Raw genomic sequence first — 22,730 nt, forward strand, 5'->3', positions numbered from 1 at the left:
ACACAATTGCAGGCATTAAAAGACTATTGAGTGTTTGCTTTGATTTATAGTCTGTCTAACACGTTTATTTCCTAATTCTAAACAGTGAACATTGGTAACAAGCATATATTTTCTTTCCCCAAACTGCACACTTTCTACTTACAAGTGCCACTCAGCACGTCCGTCATGCAGATTCAACACAAGAATATCAAGATCTAGTCAAACACCCTGACTTGTCTCAATTGAAGAGTTCAGTTCTTTAGATTAAGTGATTTGTTAGGAGGATATGTTACAGTGCAAAGTTCTCCTACAGACATAAATGCATAGGATACAAATCAGTCCAACACTACAATATACAGCGAGCAATAAAAAAGAGAGAGAGAAAAAAAAAAAAGATCACAGAAACAGTGATCAAAATAAAAGTCTTGGTCGTTGGCACTGGGGTCTGGAGTGGAGCAGGGCTGGGAGAAATGACTAGTCGTACACTGATAGATTTGTATGTTGTTGCTTCATTTTTTGGATCCTACAGCTTTGATAACAACAAAGATGGGGGCAGAAATAGACCCACAGACTAGTCCTTAGCAAATTTCAGTGAGAGCCGTTTTGATTAACTTGATGTGTGTGCCGGTGTCTGTCTCCGCTTTTACACACAAACACACAATCACTCACAGTTGTTAAAAATTTTGGGGTAAACACAAAGTCCGCTAAGGCTTTAATGCGGGGGGGAAAAAGAGACACAGTGTTCAAAAGAGCAGTTATTATAGTTTAGTTTCAACAGTCTTGCTAGCTATGTTGGTGCATGGCGGTAATGGCACAGTTAGTGGGTTATGATCCTTCATCACAATCTACTTTATGTACACTTTGTTAAAATGACATGTTTTATTATCACATGCCACATTGTCTTTCTGACCTTTTCTTTCACTTTGATCTGCACTTACGTTTATTTCCAGAGGCCATAGTTTAATACCCTCATACAGTGAAAAATCACAAGCTGGTCAGTTACTTTCTGTGCAACAAATGAAATGGCAAGAAAGGGGTGTAAGCAAGTTTAGTGTTTGTCTCTTTATGTGTCACACAACACAACATTTCCACGCAGTAAATATAATACCCAATATGATCTCACAAAATATACTTTTCTAATGTAGTCCAAATTGATGTACTTTAAGTGCTTAAGTGTTTTTTCACCTCAATTTCCGATTAGATAAAATCAGGGTCTTTAGTTACAAAAACCAGACATGGTGTAATTGAACGTACAGTGGAAATTTGAGTGTCCTCTATGGAACACACACTGCAGGTCAATATATTATTTTTGCTATATTTTCTTCTAATATATTATTTGTATATTTACATCTCTAGCCAGCTCATACAACAGACTTTCATGCTATCTGGTCCCCTTGATGAAAAGAGAACCTATGGAGAGGGAATATCCATAGTTTAGAAATAATTGCTTTACCTTTCCCATCTAAATGTTCTCTAAATATATCTTGCTATGATTATAAGCTAAAGGCAAATATTGGCTTTTCCTATGAAAATCAACTTTAAATATATTCTTCTAAAATATTAGATTTTTTTTCTTTTGCTCTTGAAATATGATATCATTATCTGTGTAAGAGTAAAGGGAATGCATACAGAACCTCCAGCTGAGAACAGTGACTGTACTGGCCTTTAAGTTTGACTTACAGTTTAGTTTCAAATACAGCGGCCTCATGGCAAAAGAGGCAAAAGATGGTAACTTGTTGACTGTAATTATTTTGTAATGAACTATACAGACTTTAAAGGAATAGTCTGACATTTTGGAAAATCCTTTAATTTGCCTTTTTGCCGCGAGTTCAATGAGAAGATCGCTATTACTCTTATGTAATATGAAGCGTTTAGCTGAGCAGATTAGCTTAGCACAAACACGAGAAATTTCTGGCCAGCTATGTCCAAAGGAAACAAAATCTTCCAACCAGCACCTCTAAAAACTAATTAACAAAACATATCTCATTAATTTAATTCCTATAGTAACCCAAGTGTAAAAACAAGGCTAGCTGTTTCTGGTCTTTATGCTAAAATAAGCTAAACTAAGCTGTAGCTTCATATTTAAAAGACAGACATAAATGTGGTATCTTTCTTCTCAACCTAGTCACAGCAAAACAGTGAATACACGTCTGTTGAACTATTCCTTTCACATTTCAAACAGCTGAACTATTAATGCAGCTACACTAAAACAAGCACCCTCACAGAAACAAACCAGAGTAATATATGTGAGATTTCTTTTTTTAATAAGTGTTAACTTTTGCTGCAGTTTTGTTTTTAAAATACTTTTTGATAATGTAAACTATGTATTTAAAATGTTTTTGGCTGTTTTGCAATTTCTACTTCAATTCTATAAACAATTAAGCAACTGCTGAACTACATTCATAGTCACAGTCAGAGTTAAGTATCATTGTACTGTACATACAATGCATTCCCAGCTTAATTGTTTCTATGGTTAGCGATCAGTTTTCTGACATTTTTAGAAGGTCTGAAAAAATTAAACTTTGCCATTTCACTATGTTGTTACGTTTTGAACGCAGGGTTTGTAGTTTTAAACTCTTCATGGCTGGATGTAGTCTTTGTCTTAACAATAACAACCTTCACTGGCATGCACACACACTCAGACATACGGTTGCATACAGTAAGCACAGCATCACAGATTGAACAGTGTTTACAGATTACACTCATTCTAAACTGACCCATTCAGCATTTGAATCAAGGGTAGACTTTCTCACTCTCTCTCTCTCTCTCTCTCTCTCTCTCTCTCTCGCTCCTTACACACATACACTGTTCGTCCGTCTCCAGATTAGGTCTTCTAATGTCTCTTTTTCGCAGCTTCCCGCCTCCCCTCAGCTTGGAAAGAGGCTGCATTGCTACGATCTGATTGGTTGCTTGGTTGGTGGCTGCCTGCGTGGTTCTGTGTTAGTGCAAGGATGATGCTTAGCTGGATGTGTGTGTGTGTGTGTGTGTGTGTGTGTGTGTGTGTGTGTGTGTGTGTGTGTGTGTGTGTGTGTGTGTGAGGGTAGGGTGAAGTAAGGGAGTGATGGGGTTGGTCATAAACGGTTGGTCGGTTGATTGGAGTGCCAGGAGTAAAGAAATCAAGGTGCAAAGATCAAGGTGTGTCACGCTCTCACACTTTTTTAGGAGGCGGGGCCAACTTGATGATCTCATCTTCAGAGGGCTGGCGGATGATGTCTTTTAGGGGGGAGGGGTTGGGAAAAGAAGGTAGAGAGAGACAGAGAGAAATAATAAGAAATCTATACTTTAAACAAAAAAGGATGTAGCCAAAGTAGAGTAGAGCACGTCGCACCTGGAAACGATTCATGCATGCAATCCATCTTTTTGTATGTCATTGATATCAGTCTCCTTACACAGTATCAGAGCTGTATAAGGCAGCATTCGTACAGCTGCTGCTTCACATTAAACGTGTTAAACAGGCAAAACACAGGGTGGCTTTTATTGTGAAGCAGTCAGAGGAAACAACAGTATACCTGTATTTATCACCAATGTTAGCACTGACTGAACATTCATAAAAAAATGCATCTACCAAACAAAAACGGCTGCTGATTTATATTAGGCACTTTGAGTTGCATTTCATGGATGGAAGTTGCTATATAAATTTTTTTACTATTATTCTAATTCAAAATAAAATACATTCATTTTAGACAAGTAAATTAAAAAATTGGAGCTCTGAGCATATTATTTATAGTACATGAACACTAACTTTGTCATTAAAAATCATGTTCAGTATTACAAGCAGAGCTGGATATTGAACCTCAGTGCTTTTTGTATTGAAAACTGTAAAGTTATTTTGTGTCAAAGACCACATGGGAAAATGCATTCAGTCTTCTACTCTGTCCGAGTATATCTCATATACTTTTACAATTTTTATCTTTGGATTATGAATCATTTTATTCATTCCTCAAGCAAGATGCACAAAGCGCCCTCCAAAGTTGGGAAGATAAAACACAATGACAGGACATAAGCAGCCTTAAAACAGCAGCACGGGATAAAAATAAAGCAATGCATATTAATATGACCTATATAAGACTAAATATATAATCCGTGTAAAAAACCTAAATCACAGTCAAAGTTAGTTTAGTGCACATGACATACAAATGATGCTTCCTGAATAGAACTGAGCTAAACAGACATTCAATCATTTTAACAGTAGAGCAATTTATGTTTTTTCTTTGGCCATTGCACGCGTTTTTATGTTGTTTTAAATCAACCTGGCTGTAAGCTAAATTTCCCCTGTGAACTGAACCGAGCTACAAAGAAAGTTGTAGTGAAGAAAGAAATAATGGCAGCAAAAAGCAGGTTGAGAGAGGAGGAAAAAAACCATTTTATTGCAATGTGACCCTCCTCTTATTTATTATTTCAATCTTTATTTACACCCGAAGGAAACTGATATAAAATACATAATTAAACCAGGATATATGTAAGATAAAGTAAAGATGCTTTAAAATAACAATTCATAAAAAGGAAATGACTGTTCAGAATTAGATGCTTTGTCATTGTGGCATTAATCCAGACCATGTTTACGCATGTTTCCTAAATTTGTACACAGTTGGCCTGCAAATTATTAATAATGTTATATGAATATGACAGTTTGTAGCCCTTTGTAAACACAAAATGCCCTCAAATAGAGTCCTCAAAAGTAGAATCTTAAATGTATGACAAATATGATGATTGCCTGCAAAGTTTTGTTTGTTTTAACTAAAACAAACTATTCACAAAAAATGGTTTAATATCACGTTATCAAGTTTAATTGGTACGACTTATAATTTATTAGAATGCTTTTTCCTTGCAGCTCTTTTTCACAGGTTGTTTTTATGTTTTATTATGTCTACCGATTGTGACCAGTTCAAACAAAGGGTTTTTTTGTTGTCGTGAAAAAAGTAGTATTATTATTAATTATCCAGTAACTGGACAGTAACTCACAAGAAAAACAAAATGTTCTTCTGCTTTCCTATCCTGTTAATCATTTTACAACCGCCTCAGAATGATCTTGCTACCACTTGTGGGCGTCCTGATACATAGGTTGGGAACCACTGAGGATAAGATGTTAAGGCAGTTTTCTGTTTAGCCATTAGCGGGCAGAACTCACCTACTACTACTACTACAGATTTGGCATACCAGGAGCTAATCAGAGTACCTCCTTTCAAGTCAAACTGATATATAAAGCTAACCCTACATCTACATGTTTTAGAGATTAAGCTCAAAGAGAGGGCTACCTTTGTATTTCTTGGCTGAGGGGATGCGTGTGAGCTTGGTGTCGATCTCGTCATCCTCAGAGATCTTGAGCACGGTGGTGCGGTACTCGATCACCCTCGTCAGCAGGTCCGGTCGCCGCGAAATCTCGAAGATGTGCTCGATGTACGACAGATTATCTGCATGAGAAGTGTTGTTTTTAGTGTTAGTTTACAGCAGGGGTCTTAAACATTTTTTTAAGCCAAGGACCCCTTAGCTGAAAGAGAGACGGAGCAGGGACCCCTTCTACATATCGTATAAAATTAAGTTGCATATTAAACTGGGCCTCCAATAACATGTAGGGTGGCCTAAAGCCTTCATACATACCTTTTTAGTGCATAGAACACTAAGTAATTAAAATAATAATTCTTGGCATGATTTAATAAATCATGTTAGCTACTATCTTACTCATTCATGTTTTTTTGTTGTAGCTAATATGTTTGTAGCCATGGTAAGATATTTTCATTTTTTAAAAAGCTTTCACACTTTAAATATAATTTGGTGGCCCCCTCTCTGATGACCACCTAGGGATCCCGGACTCCCTGTTGAATATCTTTGGTTTACAGTATTTCAGGCATGTCATACAGTTTATTGGAAATACAAACAGGACAAACTCTGCTCTTTACCCATTTTCACCCAGGCAGATAAAATACAGTATATACAATACTCTGATTTATTTGATTCATTCATTTGAAATGTGTAAAAAACTCTCAATCTGTGTTTCTCACCTTGGGCCAGCTTGTCGTTCTTCTCCAGGTAGCTGAACCACTCCTTGCAGGAAGTGATGTTGTTGCTCTGGTCCTCAGGAATGTCCTCCTTGCAGGCCGACTTGAGCTGCTCCAAGTCTTCGTTGGTGATGTTTTCAGACAGGTCGCTGAGCAGAGAGCTGTACTCCGCCATGGTCTGGTCAGAGACAGAGAGAAGGGAACCAGTTAGATATACTGAACAAAGTGATGCCAAAAGACAGTATGGGGGAGAAATAAACATATCCTACTGTTGCTAAATTCCTCAATGTGGAAACAGCCCACCTACTTCCCAGATTTCAGAATGGAAAGTTAGGAAATCTTAGATAATGACAATAGCATATTGTCAGAGTGGGATGGAAAAGCACAAAGGCACTGAGAATAGATTATATTAAACAGGTCAATCCTCTCTGTTTGTATCTGAAAGAGGAGATTGACTGAAAAGACAGGACAGGACAAAAAGGGACTAAACACTGTCTTGCACCTAAATTAAGGCCGTCCCAAAGGGGGGATCTATAGCACTCAGTGAAGGACTTCAGTCAGCATCGGCTTTTGTTTATTATACATGGACTGATCTTCCATTGAAGGACGGTGACAGTCTATATTTCTTTATTGTCAACCAATCTCATGAAAAGACCAAAACCAACTAAACCTATGAACAGGTATTGACTGAAATAGCTTGTTCCTTTGTGTCATAGACTTCCATTATTGTCCAAAAACAATTGCAAACACATCAATGAGCCATACTGTTGCACTCAGTGACATGTTTCTACATTACAAAGAACAGACACTGTAAAGTATTGAGAGATGGACTAAGGCATTGTTGGCTTTCCTCTTTTCATGGGATGTGTTGCCAATAAGAAACATATAGAATAACATTGGCCTTTTAAATGTTGTACCATCTACATGTATTAGCAAGTACAGTAAAACAGTTATTAGTTGCTTTTCATCAAATCAACTCAAGCTCTAATGAACATTTCTGTGTCTCCTTTTAGTGGACGTATTAAAGAAGACCATTTCTGTGTCGCTGTAGAATCACAGAAGCCAGTATTCTGTGTATGTTGGAGGATAGGCAAGTCTACCCCTCAGTGTTTCTGCTATCAGTTAGGTTACTTTTGTTACCTTACATAAAAAAAATATTTAAGCAGGGATGTATATATATATTTTAAATTTGGGGAATTACATATATATATATATATATATGGGTGCTTCCTACTTATAGGCTTCCTACTTGGACAAAAATAGAACATAGATATTCTAATATATGGCAATACACTGGCTTGTTTTCAGATTTGGACCTGAGATGGGAACAGTGGTTTAAGGATTCAGTACATAGGCATGCAGTGGTTACGTATCAGGCTAGCGTTAATGAATGTGAGTTGTCAAGATTCCAGAGTTTAGGTTATCTTCACAGAGATAGGGTATTTGTCCCTGTGTGTGTGCACGAGTGTGTGGGAGTGTGTGTGTGTTGGCATGCAAGTTGTTCAGAAACAGGCAGTTGGCGACAAACAGACAAAAAAAGAACCACAGTGAGAAAGAAAGAAAGAAAGAAAGAGAAAAACAGACTGAGTGATTCAGACGTGTTGTGAGGCCGTCTGCTCTGTTCAGCTGTGTCAGTTTAGAAGAAGTAAAGAAAACAGGCTTCAGATTGCAGCTCATTGCTCGGTTATTAACATACTTTGGTATGTAAAGTATTCATATGCATCTTTATATCCGGATAATCACAAATATCTGTGCACATTACTGTAAATATTATGGTAATATGCAAAATTTGAAAAAAAACAAAACAAAAGAATATGTAATTTGTGCATGAGATATATAAAATATACAATTATACAAAATCGACTGTTAGATCGAAAGTTATTGGCAACAATAAGGATACGCATTCATTCTTTAAGTCCATTTTTAAGCAAAAACGTGAACATTTAGTGGTTCTACATTCCCCTCTAGTTCAAAATGCAAAAATGTTTTTTTTTTCAGTCTTTTTAAGATATTTGAAGATATCACCTTGGACTCTGTGACTTTGTAATATACAATGTTTGATAGAATAAGCGATTCTGCTATTATTTATGTATTTATTATTTTCATTATTGATTGTGGAAAGAAATATCCCTCACAACGCCTTTAAATGTCTTTGTTTTGTCCAGCCAACAGTGCAAAAGGCAGTTTACAATGAAATGAATATATATCCACTCATCAGAGATTCTGGAATCAAAGAACATTTGTCATTTTTACACAGTTTTATGCTTGAAAATCTCTTTCTGTCGATCGACTAATGGTGGAGACATAGTGGGATGCCAATGACATAATGCTACAGTAAACCAAAAACCAACTGGTGGTGCTGCTTCCAACATTTTCTACCTCGCATCCAATTAATTGGCTGCCTCAGGTTTTCCAAAGGCCTTGCTATCCCAACATCCTGGTGAGATTTTCCCCAGCCCTTAGTGAGTTTAACGAGGCAGGGGTTTAGCTATGAGGAAATGATTAAAGTCACCTAAAAAAAAGCTGCATTTGAGCTGATTGGGATCCAGTGTCTTGCTCAGGGACACTTTGGCAACTTTGAGGAGCGATAGAAGTCACAGTAGGACTGCCTCCCTTCTACCCATCTCCTCTAACATAAGCTTCCCACAGCATAAACATGAATCTGAACACATATCTCTTTCTGTGTCACCCCACCTCCCAAATCCCTGGCATCTATGCAGCTGGCGAGAGGCTGCCGCTCAATGCAGTGCATCATAGGCACTGGCACAAAAATCTGTCTGCCTCTGATCCCCTCAGTCTCATCACAGATAAACATGGCGTGCAGAAAGCCCAAAAGAGGCTCTGTGGTGAGTGGTGTGACCTATATAATGGAGCTGCTGTTACCTGCAGCTACCACCAGAGGGCCCCCATTCTCTGTGGCGCAGTAGATGCTGTAGCGGCAGCTTAAGCATCTTATGGTGCAACAATGCTATCATCTTTAGCCTGCTCACAGGGACATATGGATAGGAGGGGATGCTTTCTAGTTGAGCAGCAGACCGTGAAAACATGATAGTAAACATTAATGGAAAAAAAACTATGGTTTTATGACCTTATTCTTTCAAAAATACAGTTTAATTTGACACAGGAATAAAAAAATGTGCATTTCCAGCTAATAACTGGCGACTAGATGAATAGGTCTACATGCTGTCCTGACAAACAGTGACAGGTCTTTTAGTCAGCATATAATGTATGGGATGCTGCTGTCCCAGAGGCTGATTTTAAGGTCATGATTTGTTTGTCTGTTCTCTAATGGCTAATTGGTGGCATTTGGTTTGGTTTGTCTGATCCACGATCTCAGCCTCAGGGCGAGAGCACAATGATGACAGAGCACTTTTACTGTGCATGTGGTGAGAGAGAGAGAGAGAGAGAGAGAGAGAGAGAGAGAGAGAGAGAGAGAGAGAGAGAGAGAGAGAGCGAGAGAGAGAGAGAGAGATAGTTATTTCAGTCTTAAATGTCACATTCATCTTCTCTCTAACCAGAGCAACTTGCTCAATCAACACAAAGCGCTGCGTTGGAGAGAGCAGGGATATGCACCTTAACTCCAGTGAATACAACAAGGGTCTGAATTGTGTGTGTGTGTGTGAGCATTTTTGCATGTATTTGCGTGCACTCAAGTGAATGTGTGTTTTAACGCAATCACGAGCTTGGGAATTGTGTGTGTGTGATGGAGGGAGACAAAAAGGAGTAAGTGTGTGTGTGTGTGTGTGTGTGTGTGTGTGTGTGTGTGTGTGTGTGTGTGTGTGTGGGTCCCTGAGCCTCCTCTTTCGACCGAGGTCGCCCTGCCTGCTCTCTGTTTTGCACCACAATGGACTGGCACTGCTTTTGTGTACTTTTAACAGAGAAGGGGGAACAAAAAAACAACAATGGATTGAGTGGCTACATTTAGTGTTTCTCTCCCACCGCCTCGCTCACATCGCTCCCTCTCACTGCCGCCTTTAACTCTTTCTTATCCGCCAAGTAAAGATGTTTCTATTAAAATACTCAGTAATGGGCACGCTTCAAAAATGTAAAAAAATGATGATTGGTAATATTTATGATTTCTTTGCCATTTTATCTTCGGTTCTCATTTGTTCTCTTCTAAAAAAATATTTAAAATCAATACATCTATGTTTTTGCCATCAAGACAGAAAAATATGACAATAAATGACATCACCTAAAGTGCGTGATCTGCTATGATGGACCCAATGTATTAGTAATCATAGAGAGAGGCCACAGAAAGTTTGTTTCAGTACACATCCATTTCTGCAAAGGCCGACTACCATGCATCAGTGTTTTGTAAAAAGTTCTGAGAAAAAACAGAGCTATATATGCATTTTTAAATTCCTGTGCTACGTGGTAGTCATGCTCTAAGTAAAAGAGTTTGTGAAATCCCCTCCAACTAACGCTCCCCCCCCCCCGTCCCTAGTCTCTCTGGGACGAGCCTGACACTGCTTCCATACATAGAGACCCACTGTGCTTCGCATTCTCATGAACACAAACATGCTTTTGTCTGCTTGTTCCTCTGTCTCTGCTGCCTGTGCGTGTGTGAGTGTATGTGTGTGTCCTTAAATGTGGGAAAGAGAGAGAGAGAAAGAGTTGTCACTGAAATTATAATTACAAAGTCAAATTCAGCTATATATTTAATTGTTCAAGTAGTCTGAACAATAAAAGATGACCTAAAACAAAGAAAGAAAACAGGTTTTTGGGACGAGAAAAAACTATACTACGTAAAGACTCTCCACTTTATAAATATATACCATTAATGCTGTATTTGTGTTTGGTTACATTTCCAAGTTTATTAGTGACAAAACAGTTTGATGAGCAGTAAATGAATTCAAGCTGTGAGCAATTTTCAAGGGAAAGATTTGCACTTGTAAAAAGGAGGTCTTCATGCTCAGTTTGAAATGTCAGTTTTCTCTAACAGTTTTGGGGGAGCTTAGCAACTTTTTTTTACACAGGCTTCTACAAGTTTATATTGTATCTCTTACAGTTTAAGTCTTTAAATGAATAGTTTGGGAAATACACTTATTTGTTTACTTGCAATAGCTGGAATTGAAAGTAGCTAACCAGGCTCTTTCCAAGGGTAAAGAAATCCGCCTGCCAGCATGTCTAAAGCTAACCAAGACTCCAAGTCACTAGGCTCATTTTCTCTCCATTTCCAGTTTTTATGCTCAACTAAGCTAACCACGTCCTGGCTCTAGCTTCATATTTAGCATAGACATTATTCGGTAAACAGCGTTTAATAGGATGAAGCTTCCCTCTCTGGCCAAATCCAGCAATCCTTCTAACTGCAATGCTGAAAAAAGTGCGTAAAGGAAATCCTGCAACTCAATCAAATCTGGTGACACAGCTCCTCTTGTCCTACTACATTTGCAGCTGAAATGCAAAGCAAGGCGTAAGCCAACGTTTTTAACCATCACTGAATTTAGCTTGAATTGCAAAAACTATACATTGTTTTGTTTCACTATGGGTGGTGATTAGCTAGCCACATTTCTTCAACTCAACACTGAGGGAAAATAAAAGTTTGTTTCTATTTTAAGCTGCAAAGCAAGTTGAAGCAGCCAAGCTAAGCATGTGCGTTTATTTTTCAATACTTAATAAAATTAAGAATGTCCATTGCAGTTTATGATGCATCTTGGCTGCACATGTCAGCATGTAGAGTTTGGAACCTTTAAATACAAAAAAAAGAAGCGTGAATTACTTTTGCATTCGTTCTGTTGTTTCGTCATTAATAAACTTCCATAGATCCTCAAGGCGTGAATGGATGCCAAGCAGTCTTTTTCCACTCCGTGACTAAACTGTTAACCCCCCACCACCCCATCAACTATAGTCTGCTTTACATTGTGCAATCAGGCCATTATTCATCCAGACGAGACCCACTGTTTTCCCTATACCGATCTTTTTCCCCTCCTTTTTTTTACACTTTCTTGTCTCTATTCCTGTTAGATCCTTTCTCTCATTTCTGTCTTTATCTCCATGTCTGATTGCAAAGGGGTTTCATAAATGTGCAACAGCCTTCAAACACAGAATGACGGCACAAACATATGCTGCAGCAGACTATATATATATATATATATATATATATATATATATATATATATATATATATATATATATGTATATATATATATATATGTATATATAAGTACAAATGTGGAAGACCCAGGTCTGAAAGCTACGACGATATCTGCCGAGTCCTCGAGCACTTACAGAGATCAAATCTATTTTTTTCATTTTACAACACTTCACTATTCGCTTTCCATTTTCAATTGCCCTAACCTGCTGAGTCCATCTTTTACACACAGACACATTCAGACGTACAGTACATATATATCACAACCACCAAAATGCCATTCACCCTCCACACCAATGACGTTGCCACGGAGACCAGGCCTCGCTTTGCCTTTAGGCCTGGAGACTGTTACCTAGCGACGGGGCAGAAACCATACTCCCTCCTCACTTTACCTCGCACCCTCCTCACCCCTTTCAGAATAAAAGCCCCACAAGGTGTGCAATTTGAGTAAAGTCATATGTTGAGATTTTCTTTTCTTGACTTAGTTATCATGGATTATTAGTTTATTTGCAACAAGAAAACAGGGCTGTGACGACATGGAACTTTTCTTACCGCGGTGAAGAAGCAATGTATAATGTATGGTGGTTAACCACACTCCTCAAGCCTAGAAATAATTAATAATTATCAAACACAAAATAAATCCCCCATATGTTTAATAGACTGTCCATTCACTTTGTGGAAAGCCGAAGTGACAAGCAACTTAAAACATTAATAAAAAGACAGTCAATGATGATAACTAAACAATGATTGTGTTTATTATATTTCATATCACACGACAAATGCACACCAGCAAATAAATTACCCCCCCCCCAAACAAAAAAAAAGCGGTGATACAGTTTTTGTCACAGCCCATGGAAACACCATCATTTGTTATTAACACCAGTTTTGCTTTACTGTAATGAACATGGTGTAACAATATACAGAAAAGTGCCTGAAAACATTCTACACAGATACAATTTGAGACATCGTGACAGTCATATGATCAATTTACATGCTTGCGTAACTCCACCTCCTCTGTCTCTCTTTTTATCAAAGCACATACAACAAACACACACACACACACACACACACACACACACACACACACACACACACACACACACACACACACAGCTGGCCAACTGTGCTGGACTTCAGCGTGGAGACAAGCCTTTAGATTTCACCATGGCAACCAAACCACCGGGATAGCAGCTCAAAAATTTCCCTGACGGAGATCTGGAAAGCGAAATAGACTCTGTGGTATTGTTTCCTAAACAATATATTCAGACCTTGTGTCTGTGTCTGGTTTGTTTTGGCAGCTCTTTTTTCCCTTTTTAACTTGCTCTTTGATCCATCCCTCCCTCCCGTCATGTATTGCCCTTTTGTCTCTGTTGCTGTTAGTGTCTTTCTCCGCCTCCTCAAACTCCCAGCTGTTTGAATTTACACTCTATCACTATGGGCTCTAGTAAGTGATGATTAATCGATGCATTGTTTGGTCTATAAAATGCCAGAAAATGGTGAAAATGGTGAAAAGCCATTCCGATTAATTAAATAATTGACAACTAATAGATTATTCTTTGCAGTTCTAACCCAATGGGTAATCTTGAAACAGCTTCTTTTGTCTGAACAACAGTCAAGTTCCCACATATTTTACAAAACAGAGAAAAGCAGCAAATTCTCACATTTGAGAAGCTAGAAATGGAAACCATAATACCTGTTGATGATTAGGTTTCTGTTGCTTAACTCATTGATTATTCAGCTAGTTGTTTCAGCACTGACAAAATGGGACCATAGATCCAATCGGGCAACTCATAAACCTGACAAAGTGGCATCTAACAGTAAACATAGTATAGAGGCCAATGTTTTATACACTTAAAGGGGCTGTATTTGAAATACTGAAAGAAAAAAACAGCATGCTGGGATTGCCTCCACATGGCTCTCACTGACTGTACCCTAATATGTCAAATATCTATGTTTTTTTTCCCAGCCACATGGACTAACATACATGCGTGGCCGGACCGGCTATCAAAACAAAGAACAGAGAAGCTGTACACACAGAGGGAGTATGAAGTCATTCTCTGCTCAGGACGCCATTACTCCTTTATATCTTTACGTAGCATATATTTGTTTGCTGCTATATTGATGTTCTGAATATTGCGTACAGCCCCTTTGAGTGTCAATATGCTAATAAATCCTGCACAACTTCTTGTATCTTCATGTTTGACTCGGTGAGTACAAGCAGTTGGTCTCCATCTTCTTTTATTAAAATATCGTGACATTTCTCAACCTCCTGTGCTCTCTTTCTCTCTCTCTCAGTATATTTTTCTCTTTCACTCAGATGGACCAAGAGGCAGAGTGTAGGAGTCCCACCCACTCTTAAATCTCCCATGAAACTCACCTCGACTTTACAAAAGTCTGTTCGGCTGACCATGTATGGAAATGTCTATTCTAAAACAGCATTTCTTTCATTCCAAAAATGAAAAACAAAGGCAACAAAAAATGATATAATATACGTAATGAAATCTTTCTCTAATTATGGCAATGTTGCAGTTTGAAGTTACATATTTCTCTGATTTCGTCTTTCCTCCTTATCAATATGTCTCTCTCTGTGCAATAAACCTTCTTCGTCTCTCTCTGAATATATCGTCAGTCTTGCAGGCAGCAGGAGGTGAGGGATTAGAGAGTGGGAGGCAGAAGAGCTCACAGTTGCAGGTCGAAGCGAATGTCCGCCTCCAAAATTTACCTTTTCAGGTCAGAAGTCTCTCCTACCCATCCACAGATATCATTTTGCATTTCTGAGCGTGTAATTAATTGCAACCCACTTGCTCATGCTCACTCATTATGAAACCCACTGTAAAAAGAAATCTTTCAACAACAAAAAAACATGAAAGAGATTCAGTGGCTGTTTATCTTTTACAGTATGTTTGTCCATCATCCTTCTGTTGCTATTGGACTGCTGCCTAATGCAGCAGAGTTGTATTTATTGAGGTGACTGTGTAAAGGTGATATTTTGAATACATTGAATGGGAATATATACATAGGTTCTTCTGTAATATACTTAAAAATGTGCATAAAAGTATTGAGTAAGTAGAAAGTTAAAACTGCTAAGTTAAAAACTGCTAAGTTAAAATGCTGTAAGTCATTGCACTACTTGGTTAAACTACTTGGTTAAAAAGATGGTCATTCATTTCTTTACTGAGTTAAAATGCACTATGATCTGTAGATCAGTAATCCATTGCTCTGACCTTTTCATATAAAAGAGGTTTAAAAGATAAATAGGATAAAAAGACGATTTGTGTTTAAAATGCTGTCTAAGATACCTATACCTAAAATGCACTTGAAAATACATTTTGCAGTATTTCTTTGTTTCCTTAAGTTTCTATTTGTTTCCTGTTTTAAGCACTAGTTGAGTTGCTAATCTGTGTTTGATTACTAATGCCTTGTTCGGACTGTAGGGGAATGTGTGGCTTCCACTCGTTCATTACAACATTGGATGTGAGCGAAGCAACATCGTGTCTGTGTAGCTCATTCTATTTTCCCCTTTTACAACACCTGCATGCATTATTGACAATAACTAATGGCTAAAGCAAATATTATAGCAGGAGATAACATTGTTCACAAATAATACACTCTATTGGTTTTATATGGATTTATCAACACTGTGGGCACAGTGAGAGACTTTTAAGTTTTGTTTAAACTGTCTATGGTTACTAGGGTTGGGTACCGTTCACATTTTTTTCCGGTACTGATACCCCCCCTCCCAAACCCGTCCCTACAACCTATTAAATCAAATCATTATTAATTTCCTTCTCACTGTACACTGTTATTGTTGTATTCGTATATTATTCTATTTTAGCCTGTTTAATTTTCATGACCGTTTTTAACTGCTCTTTAATATTTTATATAAAGCACTTTGAAATTGCTATGCTGCTGAAAGTGCTATAGAAACAAAGTTGCTTTGCCTTAAACCCTCAGCCTGTCAGTCAGTCACCAGGGCACAGAAACCACTGTTGCGCTTGCTTGTCTTAGAGGAAATAAAAGGCCAACAGCAACGCGACCGCTTTCGCCTTGCCATAAATATATCGCAGTGATTGGTGTCTTCGTGAAGTTTTGAAAACTGTAACCACACTTGCAACCGTTTTATCGGCATTGCCGTGACTCACTGTGTCTTAAAAAAGTCTCACAAAACTGCAGAGACGACGTAGTTTGCTCGAGTTTGCTCCGTCCGCACCTCTGCGCGCGCTTGTGAATTCGGTACCCAACCCTGACAGTTACATATATTATCCCACCCTGAGTGCATGAGCAGAAGTATTGAGGTTTGGGTTGGTTGAAGTGAGTAATTCTAGAGGAGGTAATGAAAGGCTATACTTGTACAAACAAGGAAGCTTTTCAGTTTTAACAATAGTGTTGTACTGGATGTGATTAAACTGGATATGTAATTAAAGAAATTGGTTCAATATTTCGGTTTTCATAATACTTGCTTTTCCATTTCTCCTGATGTTATCACAGCCAGTGCCAAGACTTAATCTCTCGCTCAGTCTCATTCAAATGTTGTGCATGAGTCCTGTCAAAATTATCACCATATAAGATACATTTATGTCATAGTGAGGTGACATTAAATAGGGTATTTCAAACAAATACATAATAAATGCATAACTAACTTTAGAAATACTCCTGCCAAGATCTGAACACGTCTCCTATAGTGCAAGTCACCAAACTAGAACTTTCTGTTTAGGTCGGTACAACAGTTAGACCCAGAATTTCTCCCTGTTTACACCCTGGGTTCCTGCAGTAAATACACAGAATGTAACAGCAAATAATGCAAATCACATGCTGTATGCCCTCTATTCTGTATACTGTATGTGTAAACCAATCCGAGTGTCTCACGAGCAACAGTCGGACATTGATCAGTGCTCGATGCCACAGGCGCTAAAGCAATCCAATCTGCCTCTCTGCAGGTTTCTTTTCCACTAGCCGAGGAGGAAACACTGTCCAGTCACTGCAGGTGATGACCAGGCCTCGCTGCACATCGCCATGTAACAGCTTTATACCACCGCTGCTACACCGCATCCTGCTGGGCTTCAGAATGACACCATGCTGTTAGCATGTAGCTGTGTCTCCGTTTAATTTTTTCTGAGGTGGTTGGGGGGCAGTTTGAGTTTTGATTCTCTGTCTGTGTGTGTGTTGGTTTCCGTTTGATTTCTGGCAGTCTGTTGCAAACCCTCTCTCTCCGTATTATCCCAGCATAACTAAATGAATGTACCGAAATGCTGCAATAAAAACAGGTTGACTACATAGTGTTAAGATTGGTTGTTCGGAAAACCTGAAAATTCCATCTGCTAGATAAATAATTGACAATCACAGCTGCATAAAATGATTTGTGTGTGGGGCTACAGTGCATGTAAAGAGCTTCCAGTCCAAAACCAGCTGACTCTAATCAGAGTGCCTGATGTAGACTGGATGGCTTCACACCAACATTGTGCCTGTCTAGTTTTGGAGCACCCCCAACAATTAATGTGATCGCATGGTTTATGAGCAAATGCATCCATCCATTTTAGCTGCTTATCTGGGCCCACGTTGACATGGTTACAGTAGTAGCAGGCTAAAAAAGTGACCCAGACATCCTCATCTCCAGCCACATAAGGATGATACAGAGGTGGTTTCCAAATGCCTGAACAACTGGCTCCTGCCAACACGAAGTAGCAGCAATATACTCTGAACTTCTTCTAGATATCTTAGCTCCTTAGCCAGTTTTGTATGAGCCCAGATATATTTGACCGGTTTCAAGTGTCAAATCCATAAGGGCAAATCCAAGTGAAGTTACAAGTATTCTTAATTTGTAGTATCCACTAAGAAAGTTACTATAGCAGACAAATAATGCAATGGAGTAGAAGCATGAAATGGAAATACATGAATTAACTGTGAGTACCTTAAATGAATACTAAAGTACAGCACTTGAGTAAATGTCCTTAGTTTCCAACACTACAAAATGCACTTTCAAGGCCAGCAAAAAGTTTGCTGACACGATTTATACAAATCACATCTCGCCAAATATAGAATGGATACAGTAATGGACATATGATTTATTCATGTTGGGGAATGAGCTAACAGTTAAGTTAGTCTGCTAATGGTGAAGCACTCAGCCAGAACTCTGGCTGCTGTAAGCAGATGTGCAGTTTTAGAGAATGCCAGTTTAAGTTAGGAAGATGACTTTTATGTTGCTTGTACTGTACTTCATTTTTCACTGTTAAGCGTCATGCTGCCATCTGGTACATGCTTTCACGCACACACACACACACACAAACATCTCAAATTAAAAATACAAGCCTGCCATCAAAAGGTCAAACACACTGCTCCAAGGTTGTGCCATCCGCCCCTTCTCCTCATCCACATCATTCTGAATTAAAGCTGCTTCTTTCCTTCTTCTTTCTCCCTCTCAGAGACAGGGCAGGCTATGAAGTTGACAACATCACATGGGCATTTTGCTGCCGGGAAACAGCAATGATTTCTGACCATTAATCTTACTTTGATGTCTCTCTCACTAAAACCATTGCCAAATAAAACACCAAGTCCCCTGTCTTTTCTCTCCTTTGCTCACTTGTTCTATCCTCCTTGCCCTCTTTCTGAAACTCTTGTCGTTTCTCTCTCGGGTGTCCTGTTTGTTTTTGCATGCTTTGATAGAGATCCCCTGCCCATTTACCATGGGATTAACCATCGTCCTGTCGGCGATGTGTCCATTTAAACCACAGGCCTGGACAGCGAAAAGAGGGATATAGAAGTGAAGAGGAAGAGCGGAGAGAGTGATATTGTTCACGGGATTATGGGATGAGAGAGGGAAAGAGGGATAAGAAGGGGTTAGATGGCGGAGCGCAGAGGACAGAGAGAAAGAAGGTTTGGTCCTTTTCCTCGCAGACGGCCTCGTGTCCAATGAGGCAGTGAATACTGCCATCACTTATCAGTTCAAAAGCCCAGAGCGAGAGAGAGCGGGAGAGAGAGATTGAGATATGGAAAAAAAAGGAGGAGGCGCTAATCTGGGGAGAAGCCGCAAAGCGCCGGAGAATATAGGCCACTGGCCCATTTTTCATTGAGGAGAAAAGATTTGCTGAGTGTAAAAATAGGGCCTTTGATTCAAATATCTTTTTTTAACAATCCATGAGTTTGTCTTTTTCAAAACACTGGGTTTTTTTTTACTCTTTTTTTCAATTTGTCTTCTTTTGTGGATCCTCTTGAAGACTTTTTTCTTGACGACTTTTTTTTTTCTTTTCTTGAAGACTTGGTTACTTCATTTTAGCAATCTGTGACATTTTCAAATAAATTAATCATTATAAATTTCACACATGCTAGTTTGTTTGTAGAGTAAATAGAAAAACTGAGGAGTTAGCATGAGTATAGCTGACCAACGCATTCTCCTGAACGGGTCCGTATGATATCGTATGAAAATGCATGCACACCAAAACGTATGATATCCTACGAAATTACAGACAGTTCCAGTGTCCAGTGGACATTACTGTTAAATTTTGTCCACAAAATATGGCCATTTTGCCGCAACGAAAGTTAACCGTGTAATTAAGGCACCAAAACGACCAATTAAGATTAGAAAAAAAGATTGTGGTTTGGATTAAAACAGTCCTAAGGAACACACATTTCCTGGGTGAAAGTCTTTTGTTTTATAAGCGAACGCCGCTCACTGGCTTAAAAGTCCTGTATGTTAACGCCCACCCATCCCCCTGACCACCTCCCTACGCGATCAGCCGTGTTCTTATGCAGCAGCAGTCAATGTGGTGAATACAGCAAAAGAAAACGTGGAATGCTTACGAATTACAGTGCTTAACTTTTCGTAGCTTTTTGAACGAATGGTTCATGAGAACAGGCTGAGCTGATAAGGCTGGGAGACCAAAAAAGTCAAACTTTAACGACAAGACTGTACTTTGGCACAGCGGTGCTTTGAGGTAGCTATAATGGCAACATGCTCACAATGACAATGCTAACATGCTGGTGTTTCGAAGGTATATTCTTCTTCATCTTAATTCAGCCTTTTAGCATGCTTACACTAGCTAATCAGCAGCTGAGGCTGGCAGGAAATGTTCTTTGTTTTGCAGGTATTTAGTTACAAAGCAAAGTTATAAAGCAAATTACTGGACCAAATAAAAGTTTGATCTGATGATGGTGCTTGAAAGAGAGTGAAGGGATACTGCCAGGAACAAATGTCGGTACCAAATTTTGTGGCTAAAAACTACAGTAGCCAGCTGTGCCAGTATATAACAGAACCTTTTTTGTGTGTAATGTGTTTATCTTTAAATAGGAATGAATGGGCTTGGAGAGCCAAAGACAGGATAGTTGGAAAGTGCTGAGCAACGGATTAACACATTGTACGTTTCGCTCTTTTCATGGAATTTCTTGACATTAAGAGAAATATAACTTTTAAAGTGCTCCGAAAAATCTCTGTGACAACTGGGCAACTCCATCTGCTGTGGACGATCCTGTAATATGATTGAAAACTGGACCGCCAGCCTCATCCTCTAAATCCTCCGCAGTTACTGTTACCGTGCAACTGCCAACTGGCCTCTACTTTCAGTCAATTGTATTTTAAAATATGTACAAGTTAACATATTTTATACAAAATGAGGGAAATACATTTAATCTAAGGCATTCTTTATGGAAAACACTTTTTCATTACATTGGCTTGGTCAATCAACCCTTCATACAATCCCTTGTTCAGTCTGAATGAAACATGATTATAAACTGAATGCAGAGCTGACTGAGGCTTTGTGCAGCCTGAAGAGAGCTAATGGTGAAACCTGCTGGATTGTTCTTGAACCTATTTGAAGAAAAAAAGAAAGAAAAAAGGCTCATTTTACACCCTTTTAAATTAACAGCTTCTCGGATTTAGTTTTCGTCTCTCTTACAGTAAGTAGCAGGATTGAGGAAGATTTACTTTTGATCATCTGGGTTGGAGTTTGCTGAGGTCTAAAGGGCCACTATACCCAAATTACAAGGGAAAACACTTACATTTAGTAATATCTAGCCATGGTTTTAGTTTTGGTTATATTGGCCCAGGTTTTGAGATATTCATCGTCGGGGTTTCTGCTGTTATCCCAACAATGGAGCTCAATGGAATTTTGTTTGTTAACAATAAAAAAAGTATGTATTGAACTGAAATGTCTTATTCCCCGTAATACAAAGGCTTAACTGCAATGAGTAGTCCCTCAAAAGTGGGTGGATTGATCCTTTAAACTTCCAGCTGCTAGTTTCCTAAAAATCAATTTTGTCTTTAAAGTTATCCAACTACTTAATGAGGCTGATTTATTGTTGCACGTTATGTGCACAGGTACTCATATGGATACACTCATTTATATCCAGTATCCTACCAAGAATCCTTGTGTATCGATCTCTGAACTTTATTTACATGCCTAACAATATTTTGTTCTCGTATTCACATATGCAGTTATAACTACGTTACATGTATGTTGGTATTTTCCTCCCTCACATTTTTCTTTGAGCTATAGAAGAACGTCGGTGAGGAGTTTGTGTAGGCAGAGCCAACAATCAATCCTCCCAAGTGACACACAAACACAAAAAACACAATCACACACACTGTGGGCAGTGTGTGGATGTGCCCTGTATACAGATACACCTTGTTTTTTTGGCACAAGCTTGCGTAAAGTTAGAGGGTAAAGGTCAGCGAAAGAGAACGAAAAGAACACCATGGGAGACTTTCGGCAACTAAATCGAAGTGTTGTGCTGGCTGAACACCAGAATGAATACAAAATGTGAAAACGTGAATGTGAATGAATGAAAGCATGAAAAGATTTGTTGTTCAGCGGTGGAAGAGATCGAGCAAAATGTGCTGTTCTGTACAGGCAGGGTGGATTCAATAGTAAAACCAGCTGCTGTGCATGTCGTAAACCCTGAGTGGGCAAACAAAACACAGGCGTGACAGCTTGAGTGCATCTACACCTGTCTTTCATCTGAATTATAATAGAAAAATAACATAACATTAGGTAAGAGAAACACCATTTAAGACTGTCCAAGGGCTTGGATGAATGAGAAAACAAGATATTTCAAGCAGCAGCAGACAGTGTTTTGCTTGCAGTGGAGAACTGGCTGCGACTGACCAGCCAGGCTTTACTTCCTGCCGTCACCATGGACACACTTCCTGGCCCCGGGTGTATGGTGGCGGAAAAAACAGCAGCCGACAAGGGAGAGAGAGAGAGTAGATAGAGAGGGGTAAGAAAGGGAGAGCAGAGAGGATAGAGTGATGAAGAGAAGGGAAAAAATAAGCAGCAGGACTGACTCGGCATCGGAATTAAAACTGGAGCTAATCCCTTCTGCTTTGTTCAACACTCCCCTCTTTTTCTTCTCTCTCTTACTCTTCCCCTCAGGGCGAACATATCCACAGGAACATGTTAAGGCTGCACATTAGACTTTCCATTGCGGCTTTGCTTGCAACACATTAGCATCATTAGTCCGAGTGAACTGTACAGGACTCACTGAGGACACAAAGGTTATGTATATAATATTGTTGGTCCTAGTGTGAATGTAGACTGGAACATATCACTTTATAAAGTTGATATGGCAAACATTTTCGCAAACTAATTTACACATTCAGCAGATACAGAGCAAACATCAGCATTCATTTAGATTTGTGGTTTTGGCCACCCAACACATTTAAGTCCAACTCTTGT

General features: G+C 38.9%; 1 protein-coding gene across 1 annotated transcript in view; it reads right to left on the reverse strand.

The window, feature by feature from the left end:
* Positions 1-678: 678 nt before the first annotated feature.
* pea15 (proliferation and apoptosis adaptor protein 15) overlaps positions 679-22,730 on the reverse strand; it is a 50,817-nt gene continuing 28,765 nt past the window's right edge. Inside the window, exons 2-4 of the mRNA XM_078275508.1 lie at positions 5,979-6,153; positions 5,235-5,390; positions 679-3,192 (exon numbers count right to left, since the gene is read on the reverse strand). Of these exons, the coding sequence (XP_078131634.1) occupies positions 3,128-3,192; positions 5,235-5,390; positions 5,979-6,150 (393 nt within the window). The 5' untranslated portion in view covers positions 6,151-6,153 and the 3' untranslated portion in view covers positions 679-3,127. The remainder of the gene's footprint in view (positions 3,193-5,234; positions 5,391-5,978; positions 6,154-22,730) is intronic.

Source organism: Sander vitreus, chromosome 19, assembly GCF_031162955.1.
Source record: "Sander vitreus isolate 19-12246 chromosome 19, sanVit1, whole genome shotgun sequence".
Taxonomy (NCBI): Eukaryota; Metazoa; Chordata; class Actinopteri; order Perciformes; family Percidae; genus Sander; species Sander vitreus.